This window comes from Schistocerca nitens, chromosome 8 (assembly GCF_023898315.1).
Source record: "Schistocerca nitens isolate TAMUIC-IGC-003100 chromosome 8, iqSchNite1.1, whole genome shotgun sequence".
NCBI classification, from domain to species: Eukaryota; Metazoa; Arthropoda; class Insecta; order Orthoptera; family Acrididae; genus Schistocerca; species Schistocerca nitens.
In genome coordinates this window covers 37,200,240-37,215,497 of record NC_064621.1, presented here as the reverse complement: position 1 = coordinate 37,215,497, position 15,258 = coordinate 37,200,240, and the positions used below count along the sequence as shown (strand labels likewise).

Below are 15,258 nucleotides of genomic sequence, written 5' to 3'. Positions count from 1 at the left end.
GGTTTGTGTATGGGCACAATCAGTCCTTCTACGAAAGCCCCAGGTATCTGCGTCGTGGGAGACATAAGATCGCGGCAAATATCAGTCCATGCTGGTGCCAGCAATTGTTGATACGTCCGGTAAAATTCCAGAGGAAGGCCATCAGGTCCCGGGGACTTATGAGCAGCCCCAGCCTGTATTACATCTGCAGTCAAATCCGCCGCCGCTGTCGGTGATATCGAGCCATAAGTGAGTTGAGAGACTTCGGCGATCACCTCTGGGGGGTGTCAATGTTCCGAGTACAGCCTAGTGTAGTGAGCATGAAGGGCGTTTCCTATGTCGTGCTGGGTATCAAGGCGTCGTCCGTCCTCCGTCGTTATAGCTTGGATCAGTGTCCTGCGTCGGCGCCGTCGTTCTGCAATGACGGTTCCTCCTGGGCCACTCTGTCTTGAGTGCGCGCCCTGACGATCGCACCCTCAAGGTGGCAACGTGTTAATCTGATGATCTGTGCCTTGGCACGGTCCACCGTCACCTGCCGTGCAGGTGAGTACGGCAGTGTCGTACATTCCCTTAAGATGCTGTAGTAAAAGTCCATGGTATGTCTCTTCCATGCTGCAACATCTCGGCCGTAGCCTATCAAGGCCTTCCGGAGGGCTGGTTTGGCGCAGAGTAACCACCACGACGGTGTATACCGGTAGGTGCCACGCCGGCGCCTACAAGAGTCCCGCGTGTTCTCTATAAGGCGGTGGCATTCCTGAGAAGCTAGGTGGGCGACGTTCAACTTCGAAGGACCACGGCTGTGCCATACCTTCTGGCGGCCGAGGGTAATAGCGCAGATGTAGGCCTCGTGGTCAGAAAAAGCTGTGGGCCAAACTTCGGCAGCTCTTGTCCCCGCAGCTATGGAGCGCGAGATGTAAATCCGGTCGATGCGGCTGGAAGAATGGCTGGTGTTGTGAGTAAATCCGGGCCGATCTCCACAAACATGTTCCCACGAGTCCACCAATTGAAGATTATTTATAATTGTCGTAAGTTCTGCGCAGGGAGAATGATGTGGTAACTGATTCTTAGGTGCTTGGCTACAGTTGAAGTCCCCTCCCATTATCAAGGCGTCCTGACGGCCCATAAAGAGGGGCGTGATTGTATGAGCGAAAAAGGTGGACCGTTCGCGACGCCGACAAGATCCTGACGGTGCATAGATGTTAATAAGTTTGACTCCTTGGATAGTAAGAGCCATGCCTCTGGCGTCAGGGAGATACTCGACGTCTTCTGCGGATATGCCTTCGCGGAGGAGGATCGCCACACCACTGCCATTGGCCGACGCATGTGAGACCCAAGTCTTGTAGTCATAGGGTCCCTTGAAGTCTGCGACATACACCTCTTGAAGGAGCGCAATGTCGATGTCTGCTGCGTTGAGTAGATCCTGTAGCATCGCTAGTTTATATCGGGCACGTATGTTGTTGATGTTAATCGTCGCTAGACGGTACGTTTGGTCAGCCAGGTCGGCAACTGGGTTGTGTAGGAGGCCAGGTGTGGGCGGCAGGGGCGGCCCCACAGAGGCTGACGATACAGCCGTAGTCACTGTTGTTGGTCGGTGCTGGGTACAGCCGCGGGAGCATCTCTGCCTTCGGCATCCTCCTGGTGCTGTGGCTCATCCTCGACATCGTCCGCCCAAGAATCAGATGCAGCAATTGGTAACTGTTGACTAGTGCTGTCAGTAGAGCGCTTGCGAGCATGTTCAGTAGCAGAAGTGATGGTGTCAGACTGAGGCTCAGAAATTGTGTCCGCCGTAGCTTCGTGATGGGAAGGGTGAGTTGTGGTGGTAGAGTCCTGAGTGTCGTCCGACACCGGATGTTCGTCCGGGTCACACATCCGAAGCAGGCAATCATCGGATGGCGTATGGCGCCGTTTCTTGCGTTTTCGAGGGGACCGTTGTTTCCGGACATGTTGTTCTGTGTCAGAGTGCGGGCGACAATCATTTGATGCGGTCTCCATTGGTAGGAAGGCAGAGATCGGGACAATTTCAGTTTCTACTTCCATCTTCTCTTTAGGTTCGTCTTGGTGGCACAATTGATCACCGTCTTGAGGCAAGTCTGCCGATGACGTCGTAGAGGGGGATATGCTGTCCGCCACACTCTCATCGACCACTGACTGAAATGTGGTGTTACGATCCTGGGCAGGAACAGCTGTTGCGGTTGCAGCCGCTGCATACGTGATGGGGAGTGAGGTAGGCGTCGCCGGGGATGGAACTTCACCAACCGGTGTCTGAATCAGTCGGCGTTGAATGCAGGCCGATCGGACATGTCCTTCCTGGCCACAGGCGGCGCAAGTACGCGGTTGTCCGTCGTACATGACAATGGCTCTGCAGCCGCCAATTACTAAATAGGATGGCACATGCTTCGTCAGTTCAATCTTAATTTGTCGCACTCCATTTAAGACGGGGTACGTCTCAAACGTTTGCCATTTTTCAGCCAAATGGCTTAGCACGTTGCCGTACGGTTTGAAAGCTGTCATCACAACATCTGGCGGGACTTCGAATGGCAGCTCGAAGACCCTCAGAGTGCGAAGGCCTAATCCAGCGTGGTCGATCGTGACAGTTCCTATGTGACTATCAGAATGCTTGAATTTAAGTCCATGAGCGTGTCGGCACACAACATCAGTGCACGCCTTTTCATTGATCATTTTTATATAGACGACACTTTGTGTTATAGAAAAGTGGATCCCAATGATGTCGTGAGGTGCAATATGAAGTTCTTCCCGGATGAAACGTTCAATGTCAAGTGCTCGAGGTCGTGCGTAGTCCGCTTGAAATGTGATCTTAATTGTGGGCCGGCCGCGGTGGTCTAGCGGTTCTGGCGCTGCAGTCCGGAACCGCGGGACTGCTACGGTCGCAGCTTCGAATCCTGCCTCGGGCATGGGTGTGTGTGATGTCCTTAGGTTAGTTAGGTTTACGTAGTTCTAAGTTCTAGGGGACTTATGACCTAAGATGTTGACTCCCATAGTGCTCAGCCATTTGAACCATTTTTTTTCTTAATGGTGGACTTGCGATACGAGTGCGCCATGGCACTACCGAGATACGGACGCGTGACACTCGCCGCAGCGGAAGGTCAACAGTAAACACTCGCGCGCGCGGTGCGCTAACAGGGGGACACAGGCACGACGACCGTGCCCCACCGCTGCTAACAGCGGACTAAACATTCCGTCACGCTGACCACTCAGCTACCGGGGCCGGACTGGAGCATTGAATTGGCTGCGAGTGGCCCGGCAATGTCGACTTCGGCGTCGCCCATTGTGCTACACTATCGCTGCTCAGCGGTAACCAGATTGAAGGTATTTCCTTGCGGCCGCTGGACACTTCTGCCCAGGCGCTGCGAAGCCTGGTCCCTTGTGACCGGTAATCTCCCCTTTCTCTCTCTGTGTTCTGTTCAGCCTCCCAAAGTTCCTTGTCGTTTCTGCGTACAGAACTTTAAAGTACATTTTAGAAACAAATACAAATCTCCCCTACTTACATTCATTTACATGTTATTATAGTTTAATCCTCGTTGTGGTCACCTCCCGTGACCTTTCCATACATTACAATTCACTGTGGAACTTGTCAATCGTTCCGTCATTATTCTCATTTAAAAGGACTGAGTTATTTCACTCAATTCAGTTATAAAAGTTACATCCACTGTTATTACAATAATAAACAGGCAATATAAGACATGAAGAAGAGAGAAAAAAACAAAAAAAAGAAAAACAGGAAAACATATAACCTATCCCAACCTAACTATGTAGGCATTTGGATTACAAAAAGCCGGCCGCGGTGGTCTCGCGGTTCTAGGCGCTCAGTCCGGAACCGCGCGACTGCTACGGTCGCAGGTTCGAATCCTGCCTTGGGCATGGATGTGTGTGATGTCCTTAGGTTAGTTAGGTTTAAGTAATTCTAAGTTCTAGGGAACTGATGACCACAGATGTGAAGTCCCATAGTGCTCAGAGCCATTTGAACCATTTTTGGATTACAAAACAAAATATCATTTCTATGAAAATATACATTTACACTCTTCTTTCTATCTGTCTACTAATAGTTTTTTAACAATAATATTCCAGCTGGAATCTCGTTTTACGTTCTTTTCTATCTTACTTTTATGTTTGGAACAAGTGGGTGTGCTGAGCAATGAAGAATGCCCATTTGTTAGTATTCTAATTACATTCCATGGTATTCTTCCATCTAGCGCTAACTACATTTTCCTTTCCTCCTGCATCTAACTACCTTCTACTTACTACTTTCTACGTAAACCTGGTAGTTCCGTTTCCCTTATTCCTACTCTTCTGTGTTCTTCCCCGTAAATTCGTGGAAATACATGTAGGTTAGATGTCGCTTCCAGTCCACTGCATACTGGTAAGAAATTTTCGACTCTCCGATTCTCACTGCGATCTGTAGAAATTATTAAACGACGATTACAACAATTGGCGCTGTTATTTGGCTGCAGTACTCGTGTGAGTCTGTTACTTGGTCTTCTTCTTTGTCTCCCACCTGTAACATTAGAATACATTCAATGGTTAGTACCTCTATGAGTCTTTTTACTTACATCCTTGTGTTTACGCTCTGCAGTTTATGTTACCCTTTTCTCTGGATTTAGGCTTCCTTTACCAGTCCTTCCTTGCGTATCTTTTGGTCCGATTTTGTCTTCCTTTGATCTTCTTTGTCGTTCAATTTTCCTTCTTGCGTTCGCTATCCTAGACATAAAAAACAGAATATTCAGTTATTAAAGCTAACTACTTTAACCTAGAATTGTTTGATTTTCCGTCGGGTAACTTGGATGTTGTTACATTTCCTAGAATTATTTGTTGGCCAAGTTGATGGTTTGCCCTACGATCCATTTCTCCCCACACATTACGTGCTCCTGAAATCTAGATTTCGCGCCTCAAAACTCGCCCTTCGATTAATATCACAGAGCCGTGACCAAAAATCTCCTCACATACGTCTCTCTGTCGGCGACCGAAAATAACTCCCAAAACTTTGTCCTTCAACGCATGTCCTCGCGGACTACTCAAAAATGCGCCCCCTCAACGCCACTAAAACAACGCTCTACTTCTTCCTGACTGGCAAATTGAATTCCGATATTTCATTTCGCGAACGCATCATCCTTTTCTCGGCTCAGTAGGCCGCTTTCAACCACTCAGCATCCCATAAGCTGACTCTGCGCACGCTTAGGCGCTCGAATACCTTCCGTATCATTGCTCCTCCGTTTTATTTGTCGGAACGTGCTTTTCCGTTGTGGAACAATCTTTTACGTAACATGCCCTGTTACAAATTTATCATTGAACAATCTGCTGATTTCTTGTATCGAAGACAATACACAAAAATAAGACACTACACAGAACAGAAAACCTGATACACTCTAAATCCTACGCATGTCAGAACTTATTACTAACGCAACACAAGAAACACAAAGGCAAACAAATTACCATTTTTAACCAATAAAAGGTCTCATCTGCGTTATATGATGTAACCCTAATGATCGTTTACTCTTAATGTACTCTAACTCGTATGAGTTGGGGTGGGCCGTCCTTCTTAGTCTGAATGGTCCATCATAAACAGAAAAAAAGTTTCTGGCAGAGCCCCTTTTACTTGCATGACAGTCGTTGCGATTTCAATAGGACTTTCTGTCCGACCTCAAAGTGTCTGACCTTCGCCCCTCTGCGGCCCTTTTGCGTTTTTCTGCTGCCTTTACAACTCGTACTGGAGGTTTCGTATAGCCCCTGGTATCGACCAAAAAACTTCTAAGCTGTCCTTTAGAATGTTCCTCAGATCTTCTCGTTCCTTTATCGCTTTGTTCCCTCATGCCTCGACCTCGCCGTCTATCGCCTGTGCTAGTTCTTCCTTTACATGAACTGCCTCTTCTTTCCACCTTAGAACGCGTTGTTCGTGTTCTTCTCCCTCACCATTTCTGCCTCCTTGCTCTACAATATGTAGTCGCAGACAGTTAGTTGCGCCGGAATAGTCTGTTCTTCAAATCTGACCTGCCTTATCTTCCCTTCTGGAAGGTGACCGAGCCGCTACCTATATCAATTACGGCCTGGTTGTCGTACAAGAAGTCCATGCCTATTGTAATTTCGATCGATAACTTTGGGACCACAATGAAATCGCCTTCGAACTCACAGCTAAATTCCACTCGTACACGTTGCGGTACTTCCGTGAGTTTTCCCGCGATTGCCCCGCGTATTTTAATCTTTTTGACTTTAAAGGTAGGCCATGTTTGATCGCCCTTGCACCCTTCGAAGGCTGCCTCTGAAAAAGCCGAAAGCTGACTTCCGCTATCTATGATTCCTTGCAAGGCTACTTTTCCAATCGCTATCCTTACTACCGGGTGTAGGTCATTAGTAGTGTGTTGTTCGTTTTCTTTAAGCAAATCTTCAATCACGTCCCCATAGTCCAGCATGCGTATCCACTTTGTACCGAGTGTGTGCGCGGTTGTTTTAGAATTCTGTTCCGCGCGAGCCACCCGTCATTGTCGGGATGACTCCGTTTCTCTGTCCTGTGGTCTCGGATTCGCCGGTCGTACCTCGACAATTTCGACTTCCTGTTGTCTCCGGTCATTGTTTCCCCCTTGATAACGGCCGTCATTTCGACCATTGTTACGATCGTCGTCGCCGTCTTGAGACTGACGCCATTGCCTGCAGTTGTTCCGATACGTCGGTCCGTTCCTACCATTGCCTCCATTGCCGCTGTAATTGCGGCTGTTGGTGCGGACCTCCTCCGCCAGAATTATTCTAATTGTTATTGTCACGCCTACGGTCCCTGCGCTGCTTTCCTCCCCGTTTGCTCAGTCTGACCGTTCGCCTGTACTTGTTGCCTTCTGCGGTTTCCATCTCTCTCTCTAATGCAGACTCTAATTCTCTGAGAATGTTTTCAAACTCCTCAAAATCACTGCCGCATCGTCCTATCAGCGACTGTTGGTAATTCAATGGCAGTTTCATGTAGCAATAACGGATGAGCTCGGTATCACTACATGGTGCACCGAGGAAGACATTCTTATGAATTAGAACCTCAAAGAACTTGACCGGGCTTGTGAATCGCGAGTTCTCAAAGTCAAAGAGAATAATCTCCTGCTTGCTACGTTCTTGGGTCGACTTTGACCAATAAGTGCCCAAGAAAATCTCCTTGAATTCCTCAAAGGAGGTGCAATTATCTGCGACGCCTCGCGTTCGTTCGGCTACGCTACCCTCTAGAAATTCGCAAACAAAAGACAGCTTTAATTTGATGGGCCAATTTGGTGGCATTGGCACTTCAAATTGCTGTAAAAAGGCCTGGGGATGCAGAACGTTTCCACTATCTGCACAGAGAGCAGGTGTTTGTAAACCATTTCGGTGATCATTTGCGCTCCCGAATTCGAGTTCGCGCTGTCTACAATGGTTTCCTTTCCTTGTGGCGTGTTGCTCGTTTGGCTTGCAATACCCAGATTGGCCATTTCGCCGACAGTTCGCCTAATATCACCGTTGCTATCGGCTAATTATTGTTGCTTGGCGGCGCAGGTTGCAAACTGATGTTCTGCTCGCTGCTCGAACGACTTGCAATCTCCTGCAAGTTCTCGCTAAGTTGTTTACTAATTAGTTCCTGCACGGTTTCCGTGGTTAACCGCTCGCGCACTTCTGTCGTCGCTTCAGCAGCCGCCTCAGTCGTCAAATTTGACTCCTTCTGCAGGCGCTGCAGCTCCGTTTCGATCGACCTTTTATTGCTCTCTTTTAGCTTGACGGTTGCGTCTTTTATTCTTTGCTCCAAGTTTTTCTCGATTTCTTCCACCTTTTGTCCGCACTCTTTCATGCCCTTGACGGTCTTAGTTACCTCCGCCTGAAATAACGGAAGTTGCTCTACGGATACCGCTAATTTAGAGAATTTTGCCTCATTATTCCGAGTGTGATCGTCGACCTGCTCAATTTCCCCATGCAGTTTGTTATACATGTCTTTCCTGCAAGTCCTTGATCTCCTTAGTGGAATTGTTTGGTTGAAATGGTTCAAATGGATCTGAGCACTATGGGACTTCACATCTGAGGTCATCAGTCCCCTATAACTTAGAACTACTTAAACCTAACTAACCTAAGGACATCACACACATCCATGTCCGAGGCAGGATTCGAACCTGCGACCGTAGCGGTCGCGCGGTTCCAGACTGAAGCGCCTACAACCGCTCGGCCACTCCGGCCGGCAGTGGAACTGTTTAACGATTTTCCAGATCCTTCTTCACGCTTTCTATGCTTTCATTCTGTTCCTTCATTTGACGTTCAATACCTTCCTGGATGTTCTTAATATCGCCTTTGATTTTCCTTCCTAGGTTTTCGTTATTTTCCGTCATTTGACCTTCTATGCCTTCTCTCACATTCCTTATTTCGTTTTTGATTTGACTTGTTAGTTCATCTTTGATTTCAACAGCATCATAAATTTGTCTGCTTCTGTTTTTTCTGGCGCTGCACCACGATTGTCTAATTGGACACCTATGTGGTGCTGTTGTAGCGACACTGCCCTTTAGCTTTCGTCCTCGCTGTCTTCTTCCCCGTAATTTACAAAATTAACGACAGCCTCAACGTGTTGCGGGGCCTCCGTTTCAACGTCTTCATTCTGAAGTTGCGCAGCGCCTATCGGGCCCGATATGTCGACATCCGTGTTTTGTACGTTTTGATTTTTCATTTGTTCGAGCTCAGCCGTCGTTAGCGGCTCCTGACCTGTTACTATGATTTCATTTACTTTGTCCGTTTCTGACATCTCGAAAGGAGAAGTTGTTACTTTATTAGCCCGAAGTTTAGCCTTGCTTCTAGTGAACAGTGACTAATTTCCGCAGGAATTTATCCCCAAAAGACAAAACAAAACCTTTCTCGAATATACAAAAGTTGCCTGATTTGCATACAGTGAAACAACTTACAGCCTCAATGCTGGAGAGCAACCCATTGTAGGACAGAACCTACAATAGTCCAAACTGAAAGAGGAGATTTTACAGTTAGTACACTGCGCTAGCTGAAAAGAAAATAAAAGATTAACAGAATGGCAGTAATTCACCGCTGTCGCTGAATTAATTCCTTTAGAATGAATGAAAACTCACGTAAAAACAAACATTTTGTGGATAACAGCAATCCGACTACTTTAAAAGGGAACCACGTAATTTCGTATCCTGGCAGGTTCGCCATTTGTATGCAAGATACCTCGTGTGGGAGGGAGAAAGAGCTGTGAATTTTATTTAGATTCTATAAATGAAATGCAAGGAGTGTTGTTCAACATATAAGTGGTTTATTCAGTGAAACTGCATTAAACGGTATATGCAATAATTATTGACATTTTATCAAATTCATTAAACAATCACTCACAAATTATTCAAGTAATGATAGACAAAAATAAAAAAAAATAAAATAAAAAAATTTGGGTCGCCAGATACTGTACAAAGTATCAGAAAAAAAACGACAAATAGAATTGAATTGACACCAGGAGCATACAACAAGTGAATTATATAAGGTGCCTGCCCTGGCATTTGCCTTTTAACATGAGCATTGTATGACTTCATTCTACTTTAACGTATAAATAAATTACATGAGATGGGTTCACCTGGTGTAATAAATGATGAAGGAATAATAAAAAAAAAAAAAAAACTGACCATATGACTCTCTTATCGGGCAAACGGTGAATACTGTGCCTTGCGTCTTTATGAAAATCTAACATATTGCAAGGAAATTGAAGAAAGCGAAAGAAGAATGCGCAGCTAGGATGGCGGGCGTTTTCTGTATTACCATGTTCATAGAGTGGTCGGCGTGGCCGTGGAGTCGGCTGATTGCGTGCGGCTGGATCAAGACTCTGCCGGCGTTGTAGTTGATAGCGTCTAACATGTCCTACGCTAGAAAATAGTGACCGAAACCTGCTACTGGAAGTTATCATTACTGGACGACGGTATGCGTCCATCTGCAAGTTCAAGCCTACGTGAAACTGCATTAAACAAAGCTCAAAACTTTTCTAATAGTACTACCGTCATCGGACATGTAGTAAATCAAAATGATCCTGAGTTAGGCTCTTGATAACGCGCACAGTGAGTGAAGCTCGCCTACTTGGATCTAACAAACTTTGCTCTCTACGCTGTTTGCGACGAATGCAAAGTGCATTGTCTCATGACAAGCGATAAGAGAATCGTTGCGACTTATCGGAAGCAGTCAAGAGTGAACTCCTGCCTCCTCAGGAGCAGAATTCAGAATGCGCAATACCAGTGCGCTCCCGGCACCTGGAGAGAAAGACAGAGCCGCTCTCCTCCAGTGTCTTGTCTCCGCCCTTTCGCAAATTACGGAGCTCGTACTATTTTTAAAACCGAACATTAGATTCTTGCCAATGAAGAAGTCCCTTTCAAAATTTCCTCCCTCCTTGACGTCGCGTTTCGCGAGGAACAGAGTGCGATATTCTGTGTGAGACAGAGTATACTCCCATTGAGTGTTGCCGCAGCGTTCCCAGGTGTTCTGCTCGCGGGAAACGGCCAAAATTCCCCGGGCCACTTGAGATTCTTGGACACCCAAGTCGTGCTGTTGCTATTCACGTCGCCGCTCTGTCCGCGCTACGTAGAATCGTGACAAAACTGTTTTTCGCTCTAAGTTTATAGTCTCCAGATGCCTTGGGCACACGTGCGAATGTCCACGGCTTCGCTTGGCAGCGTGCTGATGCATGCAGCGCCTTCGCCTGAGCAAATGTTAAAATCTGCGAAGATCCCAGCGAGGATCCCCCCCACTATACTTCCCTGCGACACTCACCCCGCACTCAGCTCGCCCACGACGGGTCCTCACCCCACCCCCATACCTCGCTCACGAAAGGGACCTCACCCCACCCCCTATAGTTCCCTCACAACGGAAGACCGGTAACAGTACCTGCAACTGCGGTTTGGAGACGGGGTGGTGTTGCTGCTTTGTGCGTCGCTTTGTGAGTGCGGAGAGTGCGTGATATTTTCGTGTGTTGTAAAATCATTGTGAGTGCGGAGTGCGCGTGGTGTTGCTGCAGTAGCTGTTTTTGTTAGTGCGGAGTGCACGTGCTATTTTGGCTTTGTGCGTCGCTTTGTGAGTGCGGAGAGCGCGTGATATTTTCGTGTGTCTTAAAATTATTGTGAGGGCGGAGTGCGCGTGGTATTTTTTTGTGCGCCTTTTTTTTATCATTGTGATTACAGTGTAGCGTTTGTGTTACTAAAATGAGTGCTTTTAAATGCGAAGTGTGTGGGCAAGTGTATAATTACAGAAAGAATCTCAGTCAGCATGTTTGCAAAAACTGTCAACAAGAGCTGTCTGTTGCCACTACAACTACTGTAGCTTCTTCAGTGCTACGTGTGTGACAAAATTTTTTCTCTTAAAAATAATTTGTATCGCCACCAAAGAAATATTCATGGTTTGCAGGAAGGGGGGTTGTTCTTCAAGTGTACATTGTAAATGATCCATCCAACCCCGTTTTGAACTACTTTGAAATGGGCACAAACTGCTCATCAAATTCAACTTAATTCCGAAGATCTGCAGTTCTCAAATGAACACGAGTTTTTGCAGTGGAAAGAAGACACTGAACACACGACACATTCAAAGTTTATTAAAACGCATGGGTCTACTAGTTCCACACATTATTATGACTGCCATCGGCCAGGTAACTTTATCTCCAAAGATAAAGGCACAAGACATCTTAAATTGACAGGCAGCAACAAAATGGATGGAAAGTGCCCTGCAGAGATGAAAGTAACTGTACACGAAGGTGGAACATACCAAGTACATTTTGTGTCGACCCACATTGGTCACAAACAAGAGTTAACGCACCCGCCCCCGAGTCAAAAAGACCGGGAAACCATAGCAACAGATATTGCAATGGGACTTCAGTATGACAAAGTTCTAGATAACGTACGGACAAGTTTGCAGGATTCGGACTTGCAGAGAATCCATTTGACTACCAAGCAGGACTTATATAACATTGCAGCAAGCTACAACGTCTCCTCCAAGTCGGTCAGACATAAAAATGATGCAATCAGTGTCGAAGCTTGGGTAAAAGAAATGAACGAAAGTAACAATCCGTCTGTGTTATTCCACAAGACACATCTAGTGAACATCAAGAACTGAGGAGTGAGGATTTTGTATTAGTGATAATGAACAGAGCACAACGCGAAATGTTATCAAAATATGGAGAAGACTGTATCTGTATTGATGGAACGCATGGGCTTAATGGGTATGATTTCGAAGTGACCACTCTCTTAGTACTGGATGATCTCAGGCAAGGATTCCCATGTGCATTTCTAATTTCGAACAGGAAGGACGCCGATGTTTTAAGTATATTTTTGCAATACGTAAAATCACAGGTTGGACCAATTTGCCCCAATGTATTCATTTCTGATTTGGCAGAGTCATACAGTATTGCATGGAACAGGACAATGTGTGCTCCTAAGGTGAGACTCTATTGTACTTGGCATGTGGACAGAGCATGGAAAACTAATATCAAGCGGAAAATTTCGGATCTCGATAAAAGAAATGAGGTGTATCGGCTCATTAAATCAGTGTCAATGCTGAGAAATGTAAGTATGTTTCAGGAATCACTGCAAAAAGCACAGCAGAAGCTCAGTAGTGACCCTGACACATCAGAATTTGCTTCATACTTCAAGACACACTATGAGGGAAATGTGGAGTGTTGGGCCTACTGTCACAGAATGTATGCCGGTCTCAATACCAACATGCATGTGGAGAGTATGCATAGGACGTTAAAGAAAATACATGGTAATGCAAGACAGATAAAACGACTGGACAAAGGCATATCTACACTAATGTCCCTAGTTACAGCCAAGATGTTTGACTGGCTTATAGCAAATGTAAAAGGGGAGGTTACAAGCAAAGTTCAAGACATTCGTAATAAACACAAAACTAGTTTGTTAATGGACAAGGACCTCATCACTGAGGTAGATGGTGGTTGGGAAGTGCCATCCACATCATCTTCAGAGGTGTACATTGTTAAAGATAACAGAGTCAACTGTGAGTGCAAATTAAAATGTAGTGATTGCAGTGTGTGCATACATAGGTATTACTGTACATGTATGGATTACAGTATTAGATTCAGTATGTATAAGCACATTCACACTGTTTGCCGAGATGACAGTGTGGGTGAAAATCCCCTGCAAAGTCCAGAGGTACTAGGTACTGATGTTGATGCCACCAGTGAGAGAGCAGCAATATTAGCTGAAGTAAGAACAAAATATGTTTCAAAAATACCAAAATCATTGTTAGAAGGGAGACAGGAGCTTATTTCAGTGTTTTCCAATATTGTCAGTGGAATGACTGAGACTGAACTGCAGTTGGCCAAAAAAACTGTGTTATCCTTTAAGGCAAATGTAGGAGCTGTTCGAGCCCAAAACAGTTATTTCAAACAGATAAGGGCCAGAAAAGAAAGCTAATACTACAGTGGAGACTGTTTTCTACCGAGAAGAAAACAGCACGTAATATTTCTCTGGCTGTTCCAAATGCTGAAGAAAGATATGAAGTAGTAAAATCACTTCTGAATGAGGGTATGTATCAATTTTCAAGTTATTGAGTAGATACATTTATGTGTTGAACCTTGGCAGAGTACAATGTAATTCATGGTTAATATACGAATTTGTGTTCAGTACCTGTCAACTTTGTGTCAATTGTAATTTGAAATTTATATGCAGAGCTCGACATGAATCATGATGTTCCTGCGGAGCATAGTTGTGCCGTGCCAGATGTACAGCACAGCAAAACAGGTAAAACTTGATGGGATCCATCATTCTAAATATGTGTGGTACTACTATAACGTCCTCACACCAAATAAGCATGTCACATTACGTAAAATTTAGAATTTTGCTGTTCAGTAGCAATGCAGTGTGTTTCGGATCTGATGTAATAGTTACTTGCAGTACAGTATATGTATATACTGTCTTTCATTACCCATCAATTTTGCCTCTATTGTGATATGAAATTTATTTGCAGGGCTTGACACCAAAAATCACTTGCATGTTGTAGAACAACCACACAGTATGTTATGGCAGTCAGGTATTCATCATGGTGCATCAGGTGTGCGTAAAGGAAATCTAATGGAGATAACATATCTGAGTATGATAATAATCTGAATTCATATTAATGTATATTGATATCTTTAAATTCTATTTTACTGTGTCTGCATTATAATATAAAATTAATTTACAGGGCTGGACATGAACCACATTGTTGCTGTGCAGCATGGGTATGCCATACCAATTGTGCAGCACAGCACAACAGGTAACACTTAATCGGACCCATTATTCCGAATGTATCTCATACTGCTCTAATGTCCCCATATCAGCTAAGGGTGTCAGATTAAATAATATTAACAATGTTGCTGTTCAGTAGCAATGTAGTGTGTTTGGATTCTGATTTAAAAGTTACTTGCAGTGGAGTATATGCCACCTTCTAGACCTATTAATTTTGTCTGCATAGTAACACAAAAATTATTTGCAGGGCTTGACACCCACAATCAGGTCCATGTTGAACAACCACACACTATGTCATGGCAGCCTGGTGTTCATCATGGTGCATCAGGTGTGTGTAAAGTAAATCTGATAGAAGTAACATTATTTGAGTATAATGAAATCTGAAGTTATATATGTCTATTGATACTTTTATATTCTATTTTACTGTCTGCAATATAATATAAAATTAATTTACAGGGCTGGACATGAACCAGTTTGTTGCTGTGCAGCATGGTTATGCCACACCAAATGTGCAACACAGCACAACAGGTAGCACATTAATGGACCCATTATTCCCAATGTATCTCATGCTGCTCTAATGTCCTCATATCAACTAAAGATGGCAGATTAAGTGCTATTCACAATGTTGCAGTTCACTAGCTATGTAGTGTGTTTGGATTCTTATTTAAAAGTTACTTGCAGCGGAGTATATGCCACCTTCTAGACCTATCAATTTTGTCTGTATAATAACACAAAAATTATTTGCAGGGCTTGACACCCACAATCAGGTCCATGTTGAACAACCACACACTATGTAATGGCAGTAAGGTTATCATCATGGTGCATCAGGTGTGTGTAAAGTAAATCTAAAGGAGATAACATTATTTGAGGATAATGAAGTTCTGATTTTATATCTGGATATTGATACTTTTATGTTCTGTTTTACTGTCTGCAATATTATATAAAATTATTTTACAGTGCTGGACATGAACCACATTGTTGCTGTGCAACATTGTTACACCACATCAAATGTGCTGCACAGCACAGGTAACACCTGATGGAACACATCATATCAAAAGTCTGT

The 15,258-nt window shown here is 44.8% G+C and overlaps 1 protein-coding gene across 1 annotated transcript in view; it reads left to right on the top strand.

Annotated features, from left to right (window-relative positions):
* LOC126199127 (uncharacterized) overlaps nt 1–14,773 on the top strand; it is a 590,042-nt gene extending 575,269 nt beyond the window's left edge. Inside the window, exons 2-5 of the mRNA XM_049935881.1 lie at nt 13,936–14,019; nt 14,152–14,223; nt 14,443–14,523; nt 14,652–14,773. Coding sequence (XP_049791838.1) covers nt 13,936–14,019; nt 14,152–14,223; nt 14,443–14,523; nt 14,652–14,773 — 359 coding nt within the window. The remainder of the gene's footprint in view (nt 1–13,935; nt 14,020–14,151; nt 14,224–14,442; nt 14,524–14,651) is intronic.
* Nucleotides 14,774–15,258: the final 485 nt, after the last annotated feature.